At 49.3% G+C, this 24,846-nt stretch overlaps 1 protein-coding gene across 2 annotated transcripts in view; it reads left to right on the forward strand.

Annotated features, from left to right (window-relative positions):
- Pxb (putative Hedgehog signaling attenuator pxb) overlaps positions 1–24,846 on the forward strand; it is a 222,406-nt gene that overhangs the window by 165,945 nt on the left and 31,615 nt on the right. The window contains exon 2 of one of the 2 annotated variants that reach the window (XM_076378506.1): positions 2,508–2,685. The exons of the other annotated variant lie outside the window; for it this stretch is intronic. Coding sequence (XP_076234621.1) covers positions 2,524–2,685 — 162 coding nt within the window. The 5' untranslated portion in view covers positions 2,508–2,523. The remainder of the gene's footprint in view (positions 1–2,507; positions 2,686–24,846) is intronic. 2 annotated transcript variants of the gene reach the window in all.

Raw genomic sequence — 24,846 nt, forward strand, 5'->3', positions numbered from 1 at the left:
GCCGTCCTGGCTCCCGGTTCAGACCTCGAACCCGTTGTTGCGAATTATTTCGAGCAACGGGGCTTGTCAGCGCTCGCAGACAGCCACCGCGAGATTTATCGCGCGAAATCGTGCGACGCGATTCCAATTAACTCTCGAGTAATTCCTAAGTCTGAACCTCGGCAAAACAATAACCGATGCGCTCGCGGAGCTTTTCTTAGAAATCTACAATAGATATCTCTGCCTCCCGACAAGACATTGTTCTCATTTTCTCGCTTTTGTACGAACAGGAACGTTTATTTTTCCAGCAGCAGAAAAATGGATATCCTCGAAAAGGCTGGTCGTCGAGCGAATATTTAAAAAGCGGAAGACGCGGTTCCTCGCTCAGTTGGAAAATACCGATAGGCTTTGGAAGACTGCATTGTGTTGGTTACCTCCATTCAATTCTCCGTTTGCCTTTATACAGTCCACTATCTTCGCGTATTTCGATCCTCAGCTCGTCGCGCGAAAATTCGATCGATCGTGGCCAGACCATACACGGTGCAAATCTACTTTCTGCCGCGACGTATCCAAGGAACGTTCTTCGATAAATCTGCCGAGGGTGAGCAGTGGATTTTTCTTCTCGTCTACTATCTATCTCCAGAATGTTCCGAATATTGCCAGTGTGGGCTCGAGTCGGCTGAATTTTGGAGGAAATTCTAGCGAAATACGGTCGGCATCGCAAAAAGGGATACGCATGGGTCGGGAGGCACAGAAGAAGACGAACGGGCTGTATCGGGACGAATTAAATAAAAATCACGCGAACCGGAGATTTGGTCTGCGAGCCAGAAACGAGATGAGCGCTTCACGGTGCTCGGCTGGCTGCTCGTCGGCATTCTGCTCTGCATGTGAATGAGAGCCGCGCGGGGAAAGGGCGACGGAGGCACGGGGGTGGAAAAAGAAACGGGAAAGATCCGCGGGGTTCCAGCGTCGTCGGGCGTCGAGGTAGAACATCGGGCCGAGCCAAGAAACGGAACGGAAGGAAGGCTGCATTTATTAAACTGAGCGCGGACGTGTTCCTCTTCTCCTTCCTCGACTTCATCCACCTACGTGCCACTCGCCCTCCCCTTTTTCCAATCCCCTTCCGCCACCTAACCTTCGCTATTGCGCCCTGTTCGCTCGCTTAGCGTAAAATAGTAGCTCCGTACCCTCTTCATCACCGATACCTTTTTCTTTTCTTTTCTTCCGTTTCTTCTCTTCGTGTCTGTGAGAACTCTTCTTTCTGGCTGGCCTCGTTTTTCGTTTCAGGTGTGGAATCGATGCTCCCGATTCAATGTCATTCATAGTGAAAAAATAGTGTATGTTTCATGAAAAATGGTCCATTTTTTTCTGTAGTCCAGAAGACATACAATAAATTGACCTTTGTTATCTCTGTTCACTGATCCTTCTCTCAATCATAAGCCCAATTAAAGACGCCCCGATAGATGGGGGAAGGAATCAATCACTCAGATTACGCGGTCGATGACAAATCGGGCCACCGTCGCATCGACTGATCCAATTCCGATTTGACGACGTCTGGACGCGCATCGTCGGTCAGGAGGATGCTGTCAGGGGTTACATAGAAGCCGAAACAATTAATCAAGGGAATACAATCACACGTGGCGGGGTCTTCTATAGAAAGTAGGCAAAGATCCCACAACTCATTCATTTTGAGGGAGGGTATGATTAAATCTCTGAGAGTACAATTAGCATAGTGAAACGATTTGACCTAAAAGTGCTTCGTATGATAACTAAATGTCCCCGGATATGCTTTCTACAGTATTCGACGCGTCGAAAAACCGCATTCGCTCCGCTCGCGCGAGTCACACCCACGTCAGACCATTGCTCTATCCTAATGTTCCACTAGCAGACGCGTATCTCTTAATTAGCCAGCGAAATCCACTCTCTGTTCCCAGTACCGTTATCAATTTAACCCCAGGCCGCCAACTTTCCCGGTCAACTGGCATTTTTTTCAAGCGTCGCCAACCCTCTCACGATTCCTCTCGCCTCAGACCACTGGCTGTTTTCCCTGGACGATACCCGGTTGCTAACGAGTTTATCTGAACGACGACCCCTCGTCGTCCCTTCGGTTTCGTGGATTCTCCCACTTTTTTCTTGCTCTCTCGTTGGGCACCGTTTTGTCGACGCACCCCTCGCATGGATCGTGGTTTCTGAGAGTAACGAGATTTCCGCGAGCGTTTCACTGTGTTTCCCCATGGACGTAGCATTTGGACGGCGGTTTGATTCGAGGTAGACTCCTTGTCTAACGATAATTCGATTGTAAAGGGCCGTCTGCCCTTCAGACGATTGCTCTGGAGATCGCTCGGGAATTATTTAGACGATGGTACAGGGGAAAGAATCAATGCGATTCGAAGCGGTTCGCGTGCGAGCGGAAAGCGGAAGAATAAATTACTAGCGCAAGCTGGGAGGAGATAAAGCGTCCTCCCCGCGCCGATTAATAGTTCTGTCAATAAGATTAATCGAGCGTTGATTTTCCGTGTGGTTTTCAGCACGCTGAGGTGGAGGATGGAGGAGCTGGAGACGTTGGAGAGCACGGAGTGCCCCGAGTGCCCCGGGCCACCCCCTGAGTTCCGGTTGCCGCCACCCCCTCGGCCACCCTTCCTCACCGACGGCACCTTCTGCTCGGAGGAACCCCTCACCGAGATCGAAGACTGTGTCGCCATTCCGGTGAGTTCGATTTCTCCATTACCTTTCTTTTCTACATGACCGAGTACCGCAGAAGATCGAAAATAGGATCTTCTCTAAGCTGGTTGCTGGACCGTCAAACCACGCGTTCCTTAATTCTTGATTCAACTATCGACGCGTACCCTTAATCTTCCCTTTGATGTTCCCTTGGCATCGGACCAGCCGGTGGTCTTCGAGAAATTCGCAGCCCTTTGGTACTTATAAAATATTCGCCACCGTAATCCAGGACTTGTCGAATATTCCGTCTTGGCGGAAGGGCTGAACTTCGGTACTCTGTTTCTCCCCTCAAAGGGAAAGCAGAAAACTGACCTAGATAGAAGTTAAGCCCCGAATAAAGCGTAGAGTCGAGGATTTGTAGAAGTAGATGCTGGCCGAGGACGCATCACGCTACCTAATGGAATAAGAGTCCCAGATTACTGAGCGGAACAGGTGGCAGAAAAGAACGGGTCGAGGAAGCAGCGTCACGCGACGCCCCGGTTGCTCGATTCATATCGGAAGCACGGGATTTTACAGCGGGATAAATTCTGGGTCTCTTTATCCGGCGCCAGCAAATTGAATCGCGGGATCTCGACGGACAAAAACGCCCCCATATCCCCGTTAATCTTCGCGTAACTTTTTCCCCGGCGGAAGTGGCTGCTTAACAAAGCGTTCCTCGACGTCTTGGCTCGGTCTTTGAGCTCGTCGAAAAGCGGAGGGCGAACTGAAAACTGCTGCAACTCGTAACTGGACACTGAACCACGCGAATCCTATGACTTTTTTCTCTCCGAGCGTGATCTACGGGTCGCATAGGTAGAAGTCGGGGAAGGAATTCCAATTAAACTACCCCAAGCGATTGTAGAACTGGCCTAGAAGCCCAGGGCTCTCGCGTGCCTCAACTTTCGGATAAGTCGCGGTCGCGACAAACCTTTGAAATACCCCGCGAATCCCGCGACATCGAAAGGCTTCATTTTTCCCTCGGTCTCGTTACGCCCCGATAAATCTCGGCCACCGCGAACCCGATTAATCCCCGTCGCCTGTTTTATTGCTCGCCACAAAACTCGCGGGGATTCTCCTTCGAGCGAAAGTTCGACGATTTAATCCGCGGTCGCGACGCGTGCACAGAAATTATTTCGTGCGCGAATTGTTTCGAGTAATTAAACGACACGTCTCTCTGTTCCGCCTCCCTCGCCAGGGACTTTCTAACGAGCTAACTCGCCAGTTATAATATCCCCCAACTTTTACGATCGTTCGTAATCCCCTCGCGGATGCTTTAAAATTCCATTTACGCGGGGATCCTCGTAAGGATTATTTCGCGCGATGCTTTCGCTCGTTACGCTCTATCGTCGAGCAAATCGACGGAGCGGTGACGCGTAGAGGAGGACAGAGAGAGAGAGGAGAGGGTTCATCGGGACCGATGTTAAAAGTGAGACCAGCCGCGAAGAGTAATCGTTTCGGCGCGCGACTCTGGTCGCCTCTCTGCTCGTCCCTCGTCACTGGGAGGATCGAGGAAGAGCGAGGAGAACGGCTGTGCCAGGGACACGGAACAGCGCTGTTTCTGTTATTGTCTTTAAGCGGGCACGTTAAAAAGCGTATTTACCCCTGACAGGCGCCATCGGTCTGCCGCTCGCCTCCGTTTTTTCATCGTCGTTCTCCGTCCTCCCGCTTGTTCCTCTTGCGACGCTCGGGTGGGGTAAAAACGGCGCTGGCCTATTAATAGAGAACACGTGTCCCGTAGCCGTCCTGAACCCCGTCGCCCATTATCGCTCGACGATTTTACATCATTACGCGTAATTGGAGAATCTCCCGGCCGCGTCGTGCCTCGAAATTTATCTTCCGTTTCGTTTCGATTAAACGCCTGCGGAATCTCGTGGGAATCTTTGAAGCGACGGAAATCCGGTGGCGCTCCGAGGGACTGAGAGGAAAAAATTGGACACGTTACTGTGGCGCAAATTAGTGAATCTGTTAGCTATTAGCGTGTATCTGCTTTTTGGTAGGATAAAAATTACACTGTTCTGGATGGATATTCTTAGAACGATTTTTTTCTTCGAACTCTCTGAAGACTAGGAAAGAGCAGACTGAAGCCTTGCTTTCCATTTGCGACTAATCAAGAAACTCATTAGAGTCTATAGTATGTACGTCTCTCAGTTATTCAAAGCCACTCAACCATCACTCAGATCCCTCTTTCCACATAACTCACTTTCTCGAAAAACCCCTACTCCCACGTCGCTCGTGTAACTTAACTATGGGATTAATTTATGGCGGAGATACGATGGACACGATATCGCAGTGACATCCGTGTAGCGAAGAAAAAGGCGAGGGGACATTCGAGGGACGATCCTTTTAATCCCCGATAGTGTTTCCCGTAAAGTTCCCGTTATTTACAGCGGCCATCCCCGCTTATAATTTCTAATTTCCAGCCGTGGCGCGTTATATTAAATCACTTTAATATCGAGCAGTGTCTTGCAGCGAGCGAGAGTTTAATCTAAAATAATTATTTAGCGCGGGAGGCGCGGCTTGCGAGCGAGTCGGCTAGCAGGTTACACCGAACGAGACACCCACCCACATCCTGTACCCGCAGACACACCTAGCGGGACGTAGGCGGCTTGAACATTTCGCCCTGTGCACATGCAAATCCCGCGAGTTTCGAAGGAGAGCCCTGCTGCTTTTTGCGCCCTCTCGTCTGGCTTTACGGGGCGTTAAATGCATCGGGCGTCCTTAATTGAATTCACTCTCTGCCCCCTACATCCTGTCGGGGAGCAGTAGCTACCGAAATTGCGCTAAACATTTTGTCTGTAGCTTGACCGAGCTTTCCTCCCTCGGTGAAGAAATTAGATCGGCGAAAGCCTCCCTTGTTTTACGACAGTCAGTTTCTTAGTGTTCCAGCCCTTTCGTAGGGTGGGTCTCCAGGAGTATTTTCGGAGAAGCTACACCCTCGATCGATCTGCGTGGAAATCACTGATTCGCATCTTCTTTCGACGTTTACGCAAGGCAGTGTTTCTTCAGGGTGTGAGAAAAGGGGGTTGGAATGTGGAAAAAAGTTTCTCGAAGGAAAGTAGCGCCAAAAGGTCAAAGAAAAAACAGGCATCAGGCAGAGAGTCGAAGTACCATTTAGAGGGAAAAGGGGGAAGAGTCAAGAGACAAAAGGGGTAGAAGAATGGAATGGTACAGGGAGAAAAAGCGAACCGGATGATAGTAATTAAAAAGCAGCCAGGAGACTACGGCCTGCGTAGGTTGTCCTGAGTTTATTAGAGCAGAATAGTAGTCGCATGGTATTTATTAAACCACCCTCCTTCGGGCTACTTTCCTTCGTACTGCAGCCCCTCGTTGTCGGGCCCCTTCGAGCAAAATTGTCGCAATCATTTTCGGCAAACGTCTCCAGGGTTTATTTCTTCGACGATATTTATCGGTAGAAAGCCTATAACGTCGCCAAAGTGGAAAAGGGTACAGGCATAAGAGAAACAACAGCCACCCAGAACAGAAACAAAGTTTAGATTAAGTCGCACGTATAATGCGAGGAGCGCGACCAATTGGAGGAGTTTGAGCTATTAACCACGCGAGAGTGTAGCCGTCTGGCCACGGAGTGAAAAGCACCCAGAAGGGATAGGGGTGAGAACGGGGCCACGGAAACGAGGGGAGGAACTCGATTCGACCCATCAAACGAAAAGGAAACGAAGAAACTGAAAGTTGGTGGCGAAATCAGATTCCGACGCAGTCTTTCTTTTTGGTAACCTATCGACGAAGAAGGGTGGAAAGGGCGAAGGAGAGAGGAGAACGAGAAGGCCTCAGTGATGGCGTTTTTGCGTCGGGGTGAGTCTCTTTATTACGCCTGGGAATCCGCTTTGTTTCCGCCAACGGGAGAGCGCGAGGTAAGGGCAGAGGGAAAATCGTGAGGGAGGTGTGGGAGAGGGAAGGCGCGAGGCAGGACGCGAAGACAGACGAGCAGAAGGAGAAGAATGCCGTCTCTCCGTAGATAGAAGTTTACGCGGTTCGAGGTACGCTAGGGAGACTAAAAAGTGAACCGGCTTGGAAAATGGGAAGAAGAAGGGGTGACTATTCCCGACCCCTTGCGCAGTGGCTGTATCGGCGCAGCTACGGTTAATTACGGCACGGGTGGAATTGGTTTCGTTTATCGGCGCGGTTCGATGGAACGTATCGTCATTCGAAGCGTCCAGATAGCGAATCGATGCCAGACGTCGACGTCCTCCTCCTGGATATCGACAGAGAGGACCCTCGCCCGGATTATCTCGAACCGATTGTGTCTCGTCTCTTTCGTCGATAGCCTGGATTTCCTGCCAGTCTGACGGCGGACTCGCATCCAGGGGACGGTTTGCCTATCGCAATAACCGATACCTACCTGATCTACACTGATTGGGTCTCTCCGACTATTTGCTGAATTTAGTTTCTGATACACAATCATATTTTTTTCTTTGCTGTTATAGATTTATACAGTTATTTAGTCTTGACCATACTTACACATACAGGGTGATACACTCTGTTCGTCAGGAGCGTGGTCCTCGCGTAATGCGCATCGCGGCGTGAAAATAGCTGCTGAAGAACAGCGATATTACGAGAGAGCGAGTCTGAATGTAGGTACGCGTACGCGAGCGAAACGCGGAATCCTTTGATCCCAGCAGAGGTCCTCGGTCTTCCTCTCCACCCCTATGCTGAAGAGTCTGTCACGCGCGGAATAAAATAGCAGGAACTCGGGCGGACAGTCGCGTGCTTTCTTTCCGTCTACGTAGCACCGATTTATTTCGCTCGTTTCCGACGAATCATATCTCTCCGCTGAGTCAGGTACGCTGGCATATCGAGGTGGCCAAAGGTTCTTTTAACATCCCCCTTTTCGCTTTTCTATCTGTCTCGTATTCCATTTACGAGTTCCAAACATCCCCTCTTCTATTACACCACACTTCGCAGGATACCCTGTATATTCGCGCTTCACAGCAATTTACTCGAAAAAACGGGAAACGCTGTAGAGCTGAATCAGTATGCAATTCATCGGGTGCAGCGGTGAATTCTTAACTAATTCCTTGGCTCGCTAAATAAGAGGGATTCGAGTAACGAACAGCGCATTCACAGGCAATTATTTACACTTTAGCGCGGCGAAAGAGGTGCAGGGCAGGCTCGGTGGCGGCCAGCTGGCAGGGTAATTAAATCCAGCTCGCGCCGAACCTCCCGCAGCGCGAACACGCCTTGATGTCCGTCGTGTCGCGGATTAGAGCCGATATTAAATCGCGACTATCGCGGAGGGGGCGCGATCGAGCGTGGCGTAATCAGCGTGCACGTTGCCGGCACGTAAGCGCGTAAAGTGTCGGCGGAAACGTCCGGTATGCCCATTTGCGTGCACGTGCACGCGGCTTCGTTTCCCTGGGCCTCGCGCCCCGCCAAACGCATTAACTTTCCCTGGCAAAACGCGCTAAATCATTCGCGTCGCGCATAACGGGCCGCATGCCGCGCTTCTACGTTACAACCGGTGCTTTATCGGCGCGCATAAATCACCGACTAATCCGCCGCTTTCGCGGCCTACCGTTATCGAGCTTCCTTGTCCGCTTCCACTGCGATTTCGCGGGAGCATGTTTCGAAACGACGAACGCCAGGTCTACGCTCGCGTGGCGCTAGCGAACCGTGAAGTTCAGCGCGACAGGTGTTTGCCTGCGATTTTATAGTGGATTGTGCATTAATCTACATTGTTGGATTGTGGAGAATGTAGGTTGTTACTGTATTCCCAAGAGATCTTATCAGGAGTTTCCCTCAAAAGCAAAAGTCCTCGTCGACGCAAAAGTTAAGCTTCGTCTGATACCTCCATCACCCGAATGATTTCTGGAAACTTTTTTATTAGCTGAGATAACCTAATTGAGAATAACAGTTTTATTTCATCGTGGGTGAATTTTTATTTTACGAGAAGCCGTAAGCTCTGGTTGCTACGATCACAATGGGTGCTTTTTCAACGACTTTGAAACGCGGTAGCCTTAAATATGCGATTGCATAAATATCAAATTTTACTATAGCTTAATCTTAAAGAATCTGTCTAGGGCTTTGCCCATGGCTCGACGTAAGTCGTCGTCTAATCCGGTATATGTCGTAGGGCTTTTATTCTTTCGGCGAAAGAAGGGGATCGTCGAAAGCCCTTAGCCGAGATTTTTCTCGGGGGCTGATAACTCCTCGCGTCGTTAGCGGCATTATTATACTCGCGAGTAACTCCGTCCTACTCGCTTCCCTAGGCGTTCACGGATTTTACTTCGACATAAAGGCGAGGGAATAACCGCTCCACCCGCGTAATAAGATATTTTTTGCCCTTGGAAGGGCGTGATAAATCGGCAGAGAGTGCATCGATGCGAGCACCCCTTTCTCATGGAATGGACGATTTGAGCCACCTACAATCTCGCTAGAATAAATATGTATTCTAGTGGAAACCCTTGATTTTATGAGGCCAGGAAGCAATGGACTTGCGAACAGGAATCTCGAGTGGTCTGTTCATGTAGAAATATTTAGTCTAGGCCGACGATCCACGGCCGATGTCTGCGATACTCCGCTTCCGTTATCGGAATTTCCCTTCTTCGGGAGAGCTGTCCCCTCCTGCGGTGGTTAATTATAATTAGACTGGAGGAGTGACACGTACAGAAGCCAGACGCCGTAGAGGCTAGCAGGCCTGCACTGGTTCTTGTTGCAACCGCTGTTTACACAACGCTTCCGTGGAAACGAGCATGTGAAAACTTCCTCGGCCTTGTCGACGTTGCTTCGACAGACAACTCCCTTTGCGTGGGAGGACTCTGACTTCGAGAGGAATCATCGAAACACTCATTTTCGACATCATTGAATTTGATGAAAGAGTAGAAGCAGAATCATAGAATTCCTTTAAATTAGGAGTATACAATAGAACCTTGATTAATAAGGTCTCAGTTATTGGAAGTTTTCTTATTCAAGATTACTCTCCTCCAATTCACTGTAAATCGTCTCCTCTGTACATTATAGGTACAGGAATCTAGTGTACAATGTTTTCTTGTTAAACTCTCTTAAACTTTCTAAATTTTCTGCTCCACATTTAACATTCATCACCATCCCACTCAAAATCAGTGAAAAATATCCACTCGTCGACTCTGAAGCTTTCACGTAAACGCAATATTATCGATCCTCCTTCTCCATATTTCCTCTTCTCCTTCAATCATCAAACATCTGCAGTCCAGCACACGGAATCTAAGCCCCATGGGTCAGAAAGCACGCAAGAGTCGAGGAACTCTGAGACATATTTTACATTCGCAATTCCCAGTTTCACCATTTGTTCAACGAGAGCTGGGACGTCGAAATTTCGCGCGAGCTCGTTGCGCGGATCCATAATTTAGCAGAAAATATCCTGCTGGCCGAAACATCGGACGTGGGGCGATAGAATTTGCGGTCGGCGTCGGAATTCCGTGGGCAACGGGGCCGAGGCGTCGGAGGATCGCTGACCGTCCAAATGTTGATGGGGTTTACGGTTTCTCTGGTTCCGCGTGACTCGTCACGCGGCCGTGGCGCGGTGTTTACGCGTATCCGGAATAATCAAGGGCTGGACTGGGAATCGTAACGAGGGTGTAACGAAACTACAAGCGGGCGCTGCTGAGCTCGTCGAGACCCGACCCTTTGCTGGGTCGTCGTTAGTCGTCGCCCTGAACCGGGTCATGCGGAAAAATCGGCTGCCTCGCCCCCTCGAACCTGCGGTCCATTAAAATCGTCAGCCCGCACGAGCCATCCGCGCTAAAGGAGCTCCGTATTTCGGGCTGATTCGTCGTTACCGTGGAGGAGCTCGTTACGATTCGTGGTATTCCGAGGCTGCGGATGTTTCCACGACCTCGGGAATTCGGGGAAATATTTGCCTCTCGTGCTACTTGAACAATTTCACTGGCTGCTTCAAACGTGACGTTATCAAATTTGCTAGGAATTTCCGCGCCGCCTCGAGCAGTATTATCGAGACAAGGAGGAGAGCAGAGAATAGAAGGTTGAGAAGATCTTGGAGAAATCCCGAACTATCGAGAAACGATTAGTTCGTGGTCGGAGAAAATGACCTTGGAAAGTGCTGGCGAGATTAAGGCAGGGGAGGTTCGGAATGAGGCAGAAAAGGAGAAGTGGAAGAGAGGGTACGAGGCAATCGTTGCTTTCGGTGGCCGCTGCGCAAAAGCCAATTAACCCCGGCGTAATTAATAACCCATACTCTAATAACTCGTGGCCGAGCAAAAACGCAGATTGCGTCCGCGGCAGGAAGAGCGGTGCCGGCAAGAAACCGAATAATAATGAGTGGGAGTAGAGGAATGAGGAGAAACAAGAAGAAAACAATGAAGTTGGTTGAAGCTTTCTGCGAGCAGAATTTCGGTGACTCGACGCGTGTCGGGGTAAATAGAGGAGGGTTGAAAGCGAGAGGGATAAACGGAGAAGACTAGAGGAACGTGAGCGTCAAAACGTGCCAAACGGGGTGAAATGCATTCCGCGGAGATAAAGAACGCTCGGAAAAGCGGCAATGGTCACGAGGATCCGCTGAATCCCGTCGAGAACCACGAGGAGGGTAATAGCGTCGCGCGAGCGCTGTCCTCCTTTTCGAGGATCTTTTTTCCCCGAACCGTTGGGACGCGACAGAAGCCGCTCTCAGCGTTGAATTCACGAGCCTCCACGGTCGGAAACGATTACCCTTTGCCTCGAAAGCACCGCTGGATTCTTTGATTACGCTTAACGCCCCGACTTTACGCGTCCTATGCCGCGATATTTCGAGCGCACCGTTAACGATCCTGACCCCCGGGTAACGTCTAATGGCATCATTAACTCTTAATGAACACTTGCGCAAAGTTTAATGACTAACGAGTCGACTCTATATCCTTGTTAATTCCTGAACAACCCTGGGAAATCCCGGGAGGCACACTGGAAGGCGACTAAATCGCAAAGTAGTCGTGGAGAGTCTCAAGATCAGATAGAAAGAATCGTTTTTCCTCGGTCGTCAATCTCCAACCCCTCCTAAAGGGCACGAAGAAATTCAGGAGGACGTCCCTGCGCAAAATCAGGGCGAGATTCGACGCCAAGAAAAACGCTCCCCTTGATTGGCCAACGAGGGAGAGTGGCACGTAAAACAATATCGGCGGGCAGGGCACAAAAGCGTGGCTCGTCTTAATTTTCCAGCCGGAAACACGCGGAGAACGCGACCCTTGGAATACACCGGCTGTCGCGTTCGCCACCCTTGCTGCCTAATATCTAATTCTCCGGGGGTTGCGGTAAACGAGATGAGCGGCGAAAACAAGTGGCGAGGGCGACGACGAAAGAGGATAAGGAGCTTCGGTCCCGAATCCTCGAAAGTTTCGTTCACGGTTGAGCGAGGCGTAACTTCCTGCGCCACGCGCGGAACAGACAAACGAGGGTTGCTCGAGACTGCTCGGAATGTCGCAGGAGTGAGTTTGTCCTGTGGAATACTTACGCCCCATTTGATGGTACATTGCCTACTTATTGTAATATTCAGTAGCGTAGAATTCATTGGTCGAGTGTGTCTCACGATAGGACACAATTTTATTTCGGGTAAAGTCGCTTCCTCGGCAGATTTTTCCTGTAGTTGTGAGGTAGGGCAACGTGAATTACGTTTTCAGGAAACTCTAATTTACACTTAAACCTAAAACTTGCGAGGTAAAATTTCTACGTACTTTTAATAAAAGAAGATTAAATTAAGAGAACTTTTCTCTCGCGAAACATGAATATAATAACTAGACCGCATATGCCCTTGCAGGTTTAAATTTTCACAAACAGAACTAAGAATATAGAACCCAGATAGAGATTTATTTCCTTCTGAATATCATGACGTATGCTTTACCTTGAGTATTTTATATATTCATGTATATTCTGTGTTTCCTGTACTATTATGCACATTGAAATTTTTCATAAATGCATATTTAAACATCCACAGCCTAACACACAAGTGCATATAAGTTTTATAGAATTGCTATTCAGAAGTTTAAATATTAGTATTTCCAAAATTAAGACACATGATATATTCCGCCTCGCTTGCAACCACAAATATAATTTTGCGTTCCTCATCATCTTGGTCGCAGCGCAAGGTGGATAGCTTAATCTCGTGGCGGAGCATCGAGCAGAGAGGGAGGCGTTCGCGCGGCTTAAACTTTAATACCGCTGATATTCATCGCCCTGTATTTTCATCTCCTCGACCGTGTCACCGGCACAGATTCGTCCCTCTCTGTCGCGTCGGTTTCCAAGCGAAAAACCACGCGACCGCGGTGGTTCTCAGGAATTAATGCCGCTTCGAAGTTCGTAAACGAGGCTACTTCGAAACACGAGCGTTCTGCCAGGCTGGTCCCGAGACCGCGTCATCCATTCTCGTGCTCGACGCGTTTCCTCCGGGGAAAGCGAGAGTTCCTTGGCAACGGATTCACCAGCGCAGAGAAGGAGCCGCGATTAGCGAGGAAACCTCGCCGAGCTTTTCCGTAGCTGGAGGCTTTCCCGTGACCACAGGAGAGATCCTGAATCCTGTTTCACGGCTGTCTCGACTTGGACCGTCTTTGTACCTGCAATTTCTGCGAGGACTCGAGTCTTCGCGGAGATCGACTGACCGATAAATCGCGCCGCTCGAAGGAAAGCTCCTTCGGCCTTCTTTTTATCCGCGGGAGACGAGAAGAGGGGCAAGCGTTGCACATAAATCTTCTCCCGGAAAGAGCGGAAGGAGGAAATGTGTCACGGTTCACCGCGGGGAGGGTTATGCATTTATTCGAGAAAATAAGAGGGGCGCGACTGTTTTGTAATGCGGGAGCAAGCGGGACGTCACGGCGGTTTCCGTGGAACATTCAGAAGCAATGGTCGCGATCCGTGAAAAGATATCCCAGAATAAACGGAGAGAAATGTACTCGCCTTTCTGATCGAATTGTACAGCCCTCCGTGTCCCTTGAGGAAAGCCGTTAAATACGAGATTCGCTGGCGAGTAGCGAGGACGTACAGAAGGAGATTCTCACAGGGGGAGGGATTCACCCCTTTCCGGTCCTCGAGGCTCCGCGACGTCCGTCGGGGCTAGATTAAAGGGAGAGTGTATACATTCGAATAGGATCGTGTCCCTGCTCGGCCTAACGATCCCTTTGGCGGCTGCTCGAATATCACACGACGAGCCTCGCGTTCTACGACGTCGAATCCTCCCCTCGATTCGTCGCCGTTCGTGAAAAAGGAAGATCCTGCAGAGTTACCTTTTCCTTCCTCGGATTACTTCATTACCGGGTGCCGCCCACCCTCGTTCGTGTGACGAAAAAATTTCTAATCCTGCCAACTCGTCGCGTCGACAGGAATCTCTGATCCTCCGACGCTGCTCTCCTCAGGGGTAGTCGCCTCTGAAAATTTGGATTTTAGTTCACTTGGAAACTAAAATCTCTGAGACGAAACCGTATCTCCATATATCTGCAACGCCTAATGGAAACTCGTAGATAGTAGACCAAGCAGAAATCCTAAGCACGCGATGATTCTGTCTGCCTCAGCGTGCTACTGGATTCTTGTCAAGATCAATAATAACAAGGGGTTAAACACGGTGTGCAAGCCGCAGGTGGGATGATGATATTGGCATAGGTAACACGGCGTTTATTGGGTCAGTGGATCGCGATCGAAGGTAGGCGTAATGAGCACAGAGGCTCGACGTTTCGGCACTCCCAAGACAAACGAACACCCCGCGGTACCGGGAGCGTATTTGCCGCGGTCGCACGGAAGGGTTCCAGCCAACCGAAGGGAGGAAGGAAATTACGTGTTGCGTGTAACGAACGTTAAAGCCGGTAACATTGTTCACGGGGGATTAAAGCTAAAACCGCGAGATCCCCTTTTCCAGCACGAGGACACCGTTGCGGCTGTTCCTCCTTTTCATCGTCGAACCGCGTCCCGGTTTCCTTCTCGAAACGGTTCGTTGGATCGATTTCCTCCTCCGTCGATTCTCTCTGTCTCTCCTCTGGGCTAACAGCTTTCCACGGAGCCAGCAGAGATTGACGTTGAAACGATGAATCAGCGAAGACGGAATTTAAATAATGGTCGTCTCTGTAGTTGAGTGACGAGACGAAGTATGGGATGGGGGAAAATCGTGTGAGCACTCGGAAAACGTGAATCGATGGAATCCTTGTGAGTCTATAGCTCTCTGAATCCCTACGAATTACAAGATTCGAAAGTGGCGCGAGAAGTTTCGACTGACAGGCCATTCAGAAAAGTTCCAAAAATCGAGGTGCCTCGATCGCGCAGTGCTCTCTGCATTGGGGTATGTTCGATCGACAAAAACGTCGTGAAGAAGAAAGGAGATTGCCTGGTTCGCCCTTTAATCCTGTGGTTCGGGGGAATATCATGTGCGAGGCTCGAAATGGAATGGGATTCCCGATAAAAGGGAAATTGGAACTTTTCCCAACACCGAGTGCCGCGTCAGTGGGCGTCGATCTTTCGTAAAGAACCCCTGACAACCCCGTAAAAACGCGCTCGTCCTTTTGCCGTTCCTTTGTGCCGCCAACGAAACCGGTGAAAGGATTACACGAAAGAGTTGCCGTGAAATCGATCAAAAAAGAAGCGAAGGTTTCGTTGAAAATTCCTTTCTCTCTTTCTTCATTAAACAAGTAAATATTGATGAGTTTACAGTGCTCAGAAATTAAAGTCTCAAGTTTTTAGATCTTCCTTTTCTCCTTTCTCTTCTCATTCGTAACAAATGAGAAATTAACGCAGACAAGGAATTGCAGGAACTCGCATTTCCACAAAGATTTCCATTTCCTGGCAAACAATATCTTCCTACTCGGCCGTAACTTTGTTTCCCTCGACAGAGGGAAGACACACGCGAGTAGCAATCGGAGAGGAGACAGAGACTTTGCATCGAGGTTCATTTGTCTTCGATTCCCGGAACGCACCTGGGAATAGAGGCTTACCGCCCGTTATAGAGCTTACTGATACGGAAACTCAGCGACGCACAACATGTCCACTAATTTCCAGCAGTGATTTGCCTTTGACAATTTCTGAAATAAGACTCAGCCTTCTTCAAAGAGAAAATTATATTTTCGCAAGCAAGGCGAGGTAATTTAATCTGTGAATTCTGTGGGTAACCTGCATACGCAGCACGGCCAAGAGTAGAATGTAACAGCGAATAATACAGCAGAAATCTCCCTAGAGCTTTATGCTTCGTCTAAACTTTTAAATTCGCGGGATAATTAACGTGGCAACTTAAAACCTCCAACAGGTCAAAGTAAAACTGGGTAAGTGACGTAAGAATCGGGTCGTGCACACGGCTCGCTTTCAGTACAGTCTCCCCCAAGGTTACAAGCAACAAAGAGCCAAAGCTTACACAGGATATTCCCGAAAGATTTAAAATATTACCAGGAATAAACTGGTGGATGAGCATTAATGCCACGCTGGCTTTCAGTCCTGCCACGTTGACGCGAGGGATAACGAGTTTTTTTCGAAATGAAATTTTCATCCCGTACCCACCTACGTGTCTTGCACGCCGCGAGCTTCGCTGACGCAGGATTCAATCTTTCGGAGCATTTTTCAAGCTGCCCCGGAATCTCGGTCGGATAATATTTTTCCCCAGCGAGCGACGAGCTGAATTCGTGGCTTCCTTTTCACCCACGCGAAAACATTTCCCAGCTTCCTTTGAGAGAGTTGCACGTCGAAAGAATGGGACGGTTATTACGCGATCTCTTTGCCATTTTGGGCGCGACGAAATCACATTCACGACGACGCCTAGAGGGTTGGAATGCCAAACAGCTCGCCCAATCGTCGATCTTTTTCGTTCCTTTCATCGAGATTTATGAAGCGTGACGTTGAATGGAGAAAGAAGGCATCTCCCAGCTTCTCGTTCCTTGAAGATCGTACTGTCCAACGCTTGGTGTTGTTTAATCAGAAAAAAGACTCAGTTACTGAAACTCTGGACCTGGAGAGGGGGAAATTCTCCCTTCGAGAGGCAAATTCTCATTCCCATCGAGAAAACTGAGCCTCGGAAGGATATAATGCTGCGAGACGCAGGCTGAGTGGAGCAGAGGCGAGAGATAAAGCCGAGAGGGTGCAGAAAGGGTTGCACCGCTCGTTTCGCGTCGCGTTCACCGAAGCGGGACCGCATTCGTTCCGTTTCGAATATCAAAAACAATTCGCCCCACGGGCGCCACGTGGCCAGCCAGAAGGGTTGACGGCGCACCGTCGGCCGCCGACAGGATAGGGTGAGTGGATTTTAGGCAGAATATCCGACGGGGGATGACGAGGAGTGTCGCGCGTCCCGAATGAAACGGTAGGCGATATTAAAGCACGTCCGGAATGCTGCTCTCCGTGTCGTTAAACACTTCTATATAGTATCCCGTGTCTTGCATCCCCTCTGGCTCTCGCCCCGCCGCCTTCATCCCCCACGATATTGCGCCATTTTAGGGCGACCAGATATTATACGTTTGGAATTGCGTTTCGCGAGCTGCTCGCAATAATACAGCGACTAATGCTCGGGGATCCCTGCGATAATGTTTAGAACAGAGGACGTTTCGAGATGTTAATAGGGTCTCCTCGGTTCGAGGACTCCAGGCAACAAGTTCCCTTTGGGAATCCTTTGGAAACCCTTTGCAAGAGGATCAGTGAACCCCTTTCAACTTTGTTTCCTTGAGTGATTTCTCAATTTCTGTATGTGGGGGACAAGCATTTCTGCTGTTCAATTGGAAGCAATAGCGTGCTTAGAGAGATTAATTATTATCAGCGCCTCTCAATCTCACTCTCATCGTCTTCGGTCGAATTCCATTAGTAGTCGAATGATTTACGAGACTCATCGACTCCCGATATTAAAGAGCGTCCGGAATGTTGATGTCTGCGTCATTAAGTTCGCCTCCGGCATAATCTCCATCATTTGCCATCCTCGCCACCTCGGGCAGTCTCTAACCCCTCGAAACTGCGGCAGGGGTGGAAAAATGAATTCCCCTCTATCGTCGATTGTTTTCGGCAAAAATGAGAAGCGATATTTGTTCATTTCGAGATTATTCTGTAGGATTGGGGGCTGATCCAGTGAAGCTCGTTGACGAACCAAAACAATCTGTTTAATGTTCATTGGACAGGGTGTCCTAACTTCGGTTCAAAAGCGATCGAAGCGTAAAGAGCGACGAGCTTGCGCACGGAGTATGAGATTCCATTAAGCGCATCAAATATTTATGAACTACTTCCGTCGTCGGCCAAGAAAACACTGGCAATAAAACGCGCGTTGTTTTATCGGCAGCTGGAGCGAGGGAGAGAAAGGTTGAGAGAGAGAAAAAGCGTGTACACGGATTTTACGCGTCTGTTGGCTCTGGCTTTTTCTCCACGCGGCGAATCCGCAGAGATAAAAAGGAGTAGGGGGTTGCGACCAGGCGAATAAACAAGAACGCCCCGAGGACCGACCTTTCGACCTATCCTTCGAGATAAGAAGGGTTTTCTCCGATCATCCTAGAGACGAGGAGCCACTCCACTCCTCCTCGACTTTCGTCTTCTCGTCCTTCGTCAGCGGTCTTCTTTTTTCCTCCTTTTCCTCGGCTAATCCGTCGGACCAGACGGGACGAGAACCAGCAGGAGTCCCGCCTCGTGGAATCCAATTCCAATATTATCCATAATAAATAAGCATATCGGGGGAACGAGGATGTCGCTGGCTGCGGCACAAGAACGCCGATCGAAGAGGCACGAGCGACGCGGCAGCAAATTGGCGGTTGTCGAAAGCGGTGAGAATTGATGGAGGTAGATCGATCGTGCGAGATCCCTCGAAATTCGCGGAATTTTTTTTCGTCCGTGCATTGCGACAGTCGAAAGCGTCTAGCAGGCAATTTCCCCTGCAAATTACACATCGAGAGGCGGCGGAGGGTGGGATGGGGAGTAAAGAAGGATGCACAGCTCGAACAATAGGAACGACCGAGTCGTGTTTTTCACGAATAAAAGGAACGATCGATGTCGGGCCGGTGATTGGAAAACAATAAAGAAGAAGCGGAATGGAAAAATAACTGGGGAAATATTTGCTGGATAAATAGCCGGTCGGGCGGGCCGAAACAACCAACTGACTCTCCACGGGACACTCGAGAATCGACCGCGTCGTTGCGAGCGATCGCTGCCTCGGAAAGTGGACTGACTGTGATTGGAAAGGACTCGAAGCGTCTGCGAATCGAGCTTCCGTTCGCTTGAAATATCAAACGAGAAGATTCTACTGTTCCTCTGTTTCCTCTAGAAAAAAATAGACTGAATATCTTTAACAATCGTCTCAAGAAAAGTACAGGATCGTTTGTCTTCAAAGCACAAGCAACACTTTACTTACCCCAAAAGGAACAAAATGGAGGTTCAGAGGGAAAGGGTGCAAGGGACCCCCGCCAGAGAAATAAAGAAAAAAAATAACGCATCACGGATTCAACACGGGGTACGCTGGTCAGAATCGTTGGTCTAACGAGACGACTTTCAATAGGACAATTTCGCCGACGCGACACTGTAAACGCACTGCAAACGTGCCGATCGTGACCCTCCGGGCCGCGGGGGAGTCGGACGCGAGCATCGGGGCCAGGTCGTCGATTGCGACGGTCATTCCGGCTCGTAACGATTCGTTACGACGCGGACACGTAAACTCTTGGCAACGTGATGGCGTAACGCATGCAAATTCCTGAACAAATGCGTAATTAGCGTGTCCTGGCCGGCCGACCGAGAGCGGAGACGCGTTCCGCTGGCATGCGACAGGGGACGAGAAGAGAAAGCCACCCCTAGGGTGTGTACGGCCGCGGAGAGTTGTTAAATCAACGAGACGATTTTCGATCGACCGCTATTGTCGCGGACGTGCCGTTCATGCTAATGCCTCCACGGCAAATCGAATGTTTTACAGGCTCATGCATGTTCATACGCGTTTCACGGGCCAGCTATGCGCATATTTATTTCGGCTTTTTCCGCGGGGTATTAATATTACGCTGCGCTGATTTTGAAACTGAAAGGGAGAGAAAAGAGGGTGGTCAGCAACCAAAAAAAAGTATTAACCCTCGTACCATGGCAGGGTCACTCAAAATTTAAATACAAATTTCTAACAATTGAGACTCAGAAAGTTGAAGGAAATAGTTGAGAATTTGAAAATTCGAAAGTTTGAAAATTTGAAAATTTGAAAATTTGAATATTTGAAAGTTTGAAAATTTGAAAGTTTGAAAATTTGAAAGTTCGAAAATTTGAAAATTTGAAAGTTTGAAAGTTTGAATTCGGTTTTGTTGGGGAAATCCTCCTTGACCCCAGCAGCTGTTGGTTTCTTTGTCAGATTCTTTATTATCTGTTTAACAACTTGTTCCTCGCAAGTATTCAGTGGTAGTCGAAAGACGAGCATAAAGCTGCAACACCATCGAACACGAAATTACAACGAGGCTACGCGGAATCCATTAATAACTGGAATCAAGTGAAATTCGGAGCAGTCGCGTTCCGGCCGCTGAATCACTCGCATGATAAACGAGGAGAAGCTTTTTGGGAAGTAGCGGGGCCGTTTTAAGCGGCGAGAGAATACGTCACACTGGGAGGGGTGACATTAAAATATACGTTACACAGGGCCAGCGAACGGTTATTTATACTCCCGGAATGGACCGCGCTTTTCGAATCCCTACCCTCCCGCCCCCTCACCGAACGATATGCGCCCATCCCCCGGGGAACATAATATCCGCGCGTTCACCCAGCGAGATCGTATTACGCGATATCGATTCCATGGGAGCACAGACGGTTTCTCCTTTTCCTCCGTGGCTCCCCGCGAACCTTCCAGCTCACGCCCCTTGCCGCCCCGTTCTTCTGTCTGGCTTCATTAACCACGGCACGCTAATTAATCGAGAAACGTAACCGCGGAATCGTTTGTGTCTGGTGTGCGCCACCGAGGCCCGAAACTCGAGAGAAACGAAAACCGCCGATCGAGGCGCCTTTGCGTCGCCGTACGATCTGATACAGCTCCAGGGGGTACCTGGGGATCCACGATCGAGCGATGCCTCGCTAGGGCTCGACTCTGAGACTCCGTTACGCTTTGATTTCGACCTGAAAACGCAATCCCTCGCTCGATCCTCCCACGGTTTGCTTTCTTTCTTTCTTGCCTCGCGTTAATCGGTTTCGACTACCTCATTGTCGGGGAGCTACAGTTTCAGGGGTGGTCTTCGTGTTGCCGATACCAGAGACTCGATCGGTAAAAACGGGGAAGCGATTCCAGGAAAGTCGCGTGGATCGATAGCGCGAAGGGATTTCGCCTCGCTTGCAAATGAATTGTACGAGGCAATAACGACATCGTTCGTGCTGGAATTGCTTTTATAGCACGAGAACAGAGGACAACACCATAAAGTGGGAGTCGTAAACGAGGACTGTGTCGTTTCTCCCTGTGCGCGTTGATTTCCAAGAATCCCTGGATAATTGTCACGAAGGAAATGGAGACATTAACAACGCGGTTGATGCACCAATAACAGTTGGACTGTACGCCCGCGCCGCTGCGAGAGCAATGGCTAATTAGAAACTATACGATGCGCAACAATGATTAACAATGTATTTTACTTGTCAATTACGTGCGAGCCTGAAAGCCCGGAACGTGTTTTGACATCGGAGGAAACACATTTGGAAGCAGAGAACACGTGCGCTTCACAAACAGGACACGCATCGAGCAGCGGATCTCGTTCTGTAAACGTGGCAAGTTTGTTATCCTCTGTCACAATCTCATCATCGGTTTGCGTTCCTGAGCAACCAGGGCATCCAGTTTTCCTAACCAGTAGTATTGGCCCACGTAAAACGTCTGGCATTCGCCGGGAATTTTGAGGGTAACACGATGTTGATGGCGATACGAATCCAGAAGCAAACTGGCCACAGACCCATAAACAATGTCGCGATGGTATCGTTGACGCATTGGTGCGGCGCTCGTGAGAGAATCCTCGAGCTTGAGCGATCGATCGCGTCGCGTACACGCTCGCATATCGCGCGTATGCATGCCAGCTTCCGTTTAATTGATATATAGTTTCCCGATTTCAGCTTGCGTTCCCCTGACACGCGACCTGATACTCGTTGCTAGAATAATGTGTCCCCAAGTTACTCGTACACGATGACCATCAAGGTACAGTTTGGTCAGAAATATAGCGTGGTAAATTCAGGTATCCAGTGAACGTCCCACCTAATATAACCAGACAATAACAACGTTGTTCTGCAAGAAGCTGAAGCCCTCAGCCTTTCATATTCCTTAACGCTATTCAATATTCAATAGTCCAACTACATATGTCACATAGTTTCATGACAATATCTGAATACGATTGGAAAGTGTTGCATCAATTTTCTCAATTTATAACGTTTCATGTAGATAGAGATTCTACCAATAATAATAGATGTATTGGCAACTATCGCATCGAAGCCGTCATCAGTATTCGTAGGTTGAAAACTGTCGCTAGCTTCTGTCGTCATTATCGGTAGAAATCCGATAAAATTAATCACCGGTGCCGAGAAACACATTCATGATTCATTTTCTCAAGAAATCGAGAAGGGGATGAGCCGATGGAGCAAGATGCTCGTCATGATCCGCGATACAATTCCACTCGGAATTTACGATCGTTACTGTGCACGTGTTCAGCTTTCCTTTAGGATTCCATTAATTGGGACCCGAGTCGGGTTACGGGTTTCTGTTTCGCTGATGCTGAATCAGAGCAAGCAAAATCGTAAGTACCGCGGGCACCATCTCTGAAACGTATGGTTTCCCGCGTGGGAGAGTATCGCGCTACCCCTGAGCCGATGTCGGCTAAAGTTGCACAGCTAGCTATAACAACGGGGGATCAGAGGATACATTGGCCTCATTCGTCCCCCCTCTTCTCGTCCATTGTTCTTAGAAGCTCTTAATTATTCGCCTGTTTTTTGTGCGGTAATTGGATACCTTTCTCCAAACTCCGATACATCGCCCATAGCTATCTCCTCTCTTTCACTCTGTAATCACCTTGGAAATTGTGTCGACGGTGAAGAAAACCTGGAAGCTCGTGAAAAGCGCGGAGGCTTTTTTAGGCAACTCTGGGGACGCATTTGTCGCAGGATCGTGGGAAAAGCGCAAGGCGTGGACACGGTAACCAGCGGTATCTTCTTGTCCCTCGTGCGCCGCGTGTTCCACAAATTCTCCGTTTTCAGGGAGCAGAGACTTCGTCCTTCGTCCTGTCCGTCGGTTCGCCGCAGTCTCGCGGTTTTATCGAACAGAACGTCGCCTCCCTGCAGAGTTGCGTCGTTTTCCGATAAAAAGAAAAGGAACCTCGGGGAAGGCCCGACCACTTCTTCGCCGTCCGCTCCTAGGCATGTACGTCCTCTCTAAATTGCGTCTACGTATTTCGAAACGCAAATATCCAATATTTAACGAGCATACTCGTCGATCGATCCAGAAGTACCCTCTCCGCCAAGGCAGACGATATATCACCGCGGTTGGCTTTATTTCCCAAATTCCAACCCCGAGCAGAAAAACGCGAAGGGAGAGGCGGCGAAGAAGGAATTCTCTGACTGGCTGCTAAGCTCTCGGCTGAATCCATTATCTGACGCCATTAATATCCCCGTAATGATGAGCGATGAGCCAGCGCGAGAAGGAAGAGGACGAGTCTGGTCTAAGAGCAGCTGGAAAGGGGCTCACTCCCGAGCAAAGAGGGACTTATATGTTCGCGTGGAGGAGGAGATGCGATCATATCGAAACAACGCACACGTTCGCGCGCGAAACCTTTGATAAATGCTGCTTCTCTTGGCCCAGTGCCAAACAACGCGTACAACGATATTCCACCGCGCGTATTCCACTGTTCCTAGAGCAGTCGACTTATCGATGCGCATCGAATTGCCAGTGTTCCTCCCATGATCTCCTTCGAAACGAGGTTTCGGCGAGCATCGAAGAAAATCCTCGTACGTTTCATTGTCCCCGCTCGCTGCTTACGATTTGAAATTTCGGTAGACGGGGAGTAAATATTCGCGCGATGGCCATAAATTTCACAGTGGACACCGAGGGAATTGGCGAGCGAAGGTGCTCGAGAGAGCATCGCTGCGCAGCCGATCATAATGTCTCCTGATCGAACGGTGTCTCTGGCGCGTCGCCAGCCACCGGAATATCCCTCGACCGAGCATAATACTCCGCAGGAAGTTGGGGGGTGTGCTTATCGATACGCATTAAATCGACGGTCCCAAATCGCGTTCTTTCGATCCACCGAGCATTCCTCTTCGCGCCCTCCAGGTAGTCGAGTATGCTCGGGTTCGTCAATATCGATCCGCGGTTCGTCACAATGGTGCTCGCGCCAACAACAGAGGCTATAGAAGTTTCTTCCTCCGACAGGAAGTTTCTCCTTCCCGCAGATCTATCGCAGAAAAATCACTTTCCCTTTTCGCAGGCGCGCCACGTAACGCCGCCAGCCGACGCCCCTGCTCTGCTCTTCCCTTCGCGTCGAGCACGCGTGACACGCGTTCTACGAGGGCTGCTCGCGCCCACGCGGTCCTCGCGGTGAATACGAGACGACGCCAGAAGGGATAGAGGACCTCGATGTGAATTTCGAGCAGTTTCTGTCGCCTGTTCGATCTTTTCCTGTCGCGAGTGGTATTTTACTATTTTCTCGATCGTTCCTCGACGTGATTCGCGTCTTCCTACTGTGGCAACTGAACGATTTCGAGAATAGTTTTCTACTTCTTTATATGTGGCACTTGTAATGGGTAAACCGAATTACTGGCTCTATAATCACTTTGAAATACATAGAAGCCATTTCCAGTCAAGAAAATGGCTAGCGAACAGGTTAATTCGTCACTTCCGTTATTGGAGTATCCGCGGTATAACGAGCAACTGTGTTTCATCACGCAGCCTGGCAGCGTTTTTAGATTATTACATGCTACCCGATGATTTCACAACGCGAGTTGTTGCACGTTTTATCGCGGAAATACATCTAACAGCGTCCTGCTTTACTTATCGACTTAGCAGGAATCCGTAATATTCTTGCAATAATAAGTGCAGGGGACCGTACCGTATACTTTCCCTGAGATATCAGCTTCCTCCAGCAAAGTCGAATCAAATTAAAGTGACTGAAATAAGTACAGTAAATCCTGTAGATAGCCTGTAGCTTGTAGCAACATAAAATCTTGCGAAATTTACTTGCCACGTTAAATACACGTGTCAACCATTGCCGCGGGATCATTATCGGTACACATAGGTTTATCGGCAGTCTACTGGAGCCACCAATAATAACGCTCAGCCGAAGCGTT

The sequence above is a fragment of the Calliopsis andreniformis genome, chromosome 5 (genome assembly GCF_051401765.1).
Source record: "Calliopsis andreniformis isolate RMS-2024a chromosome 5, iyCalAndr_principal, whole genome shotgun sequence".
In the NCBI taxonomy this organism is placed as follows: Eukaryota; Metazoa; Arthropoda; class Insecta; order Hymenoptera; family Andrenidae; genus Calliopsis; species Calliopsis andreniformis.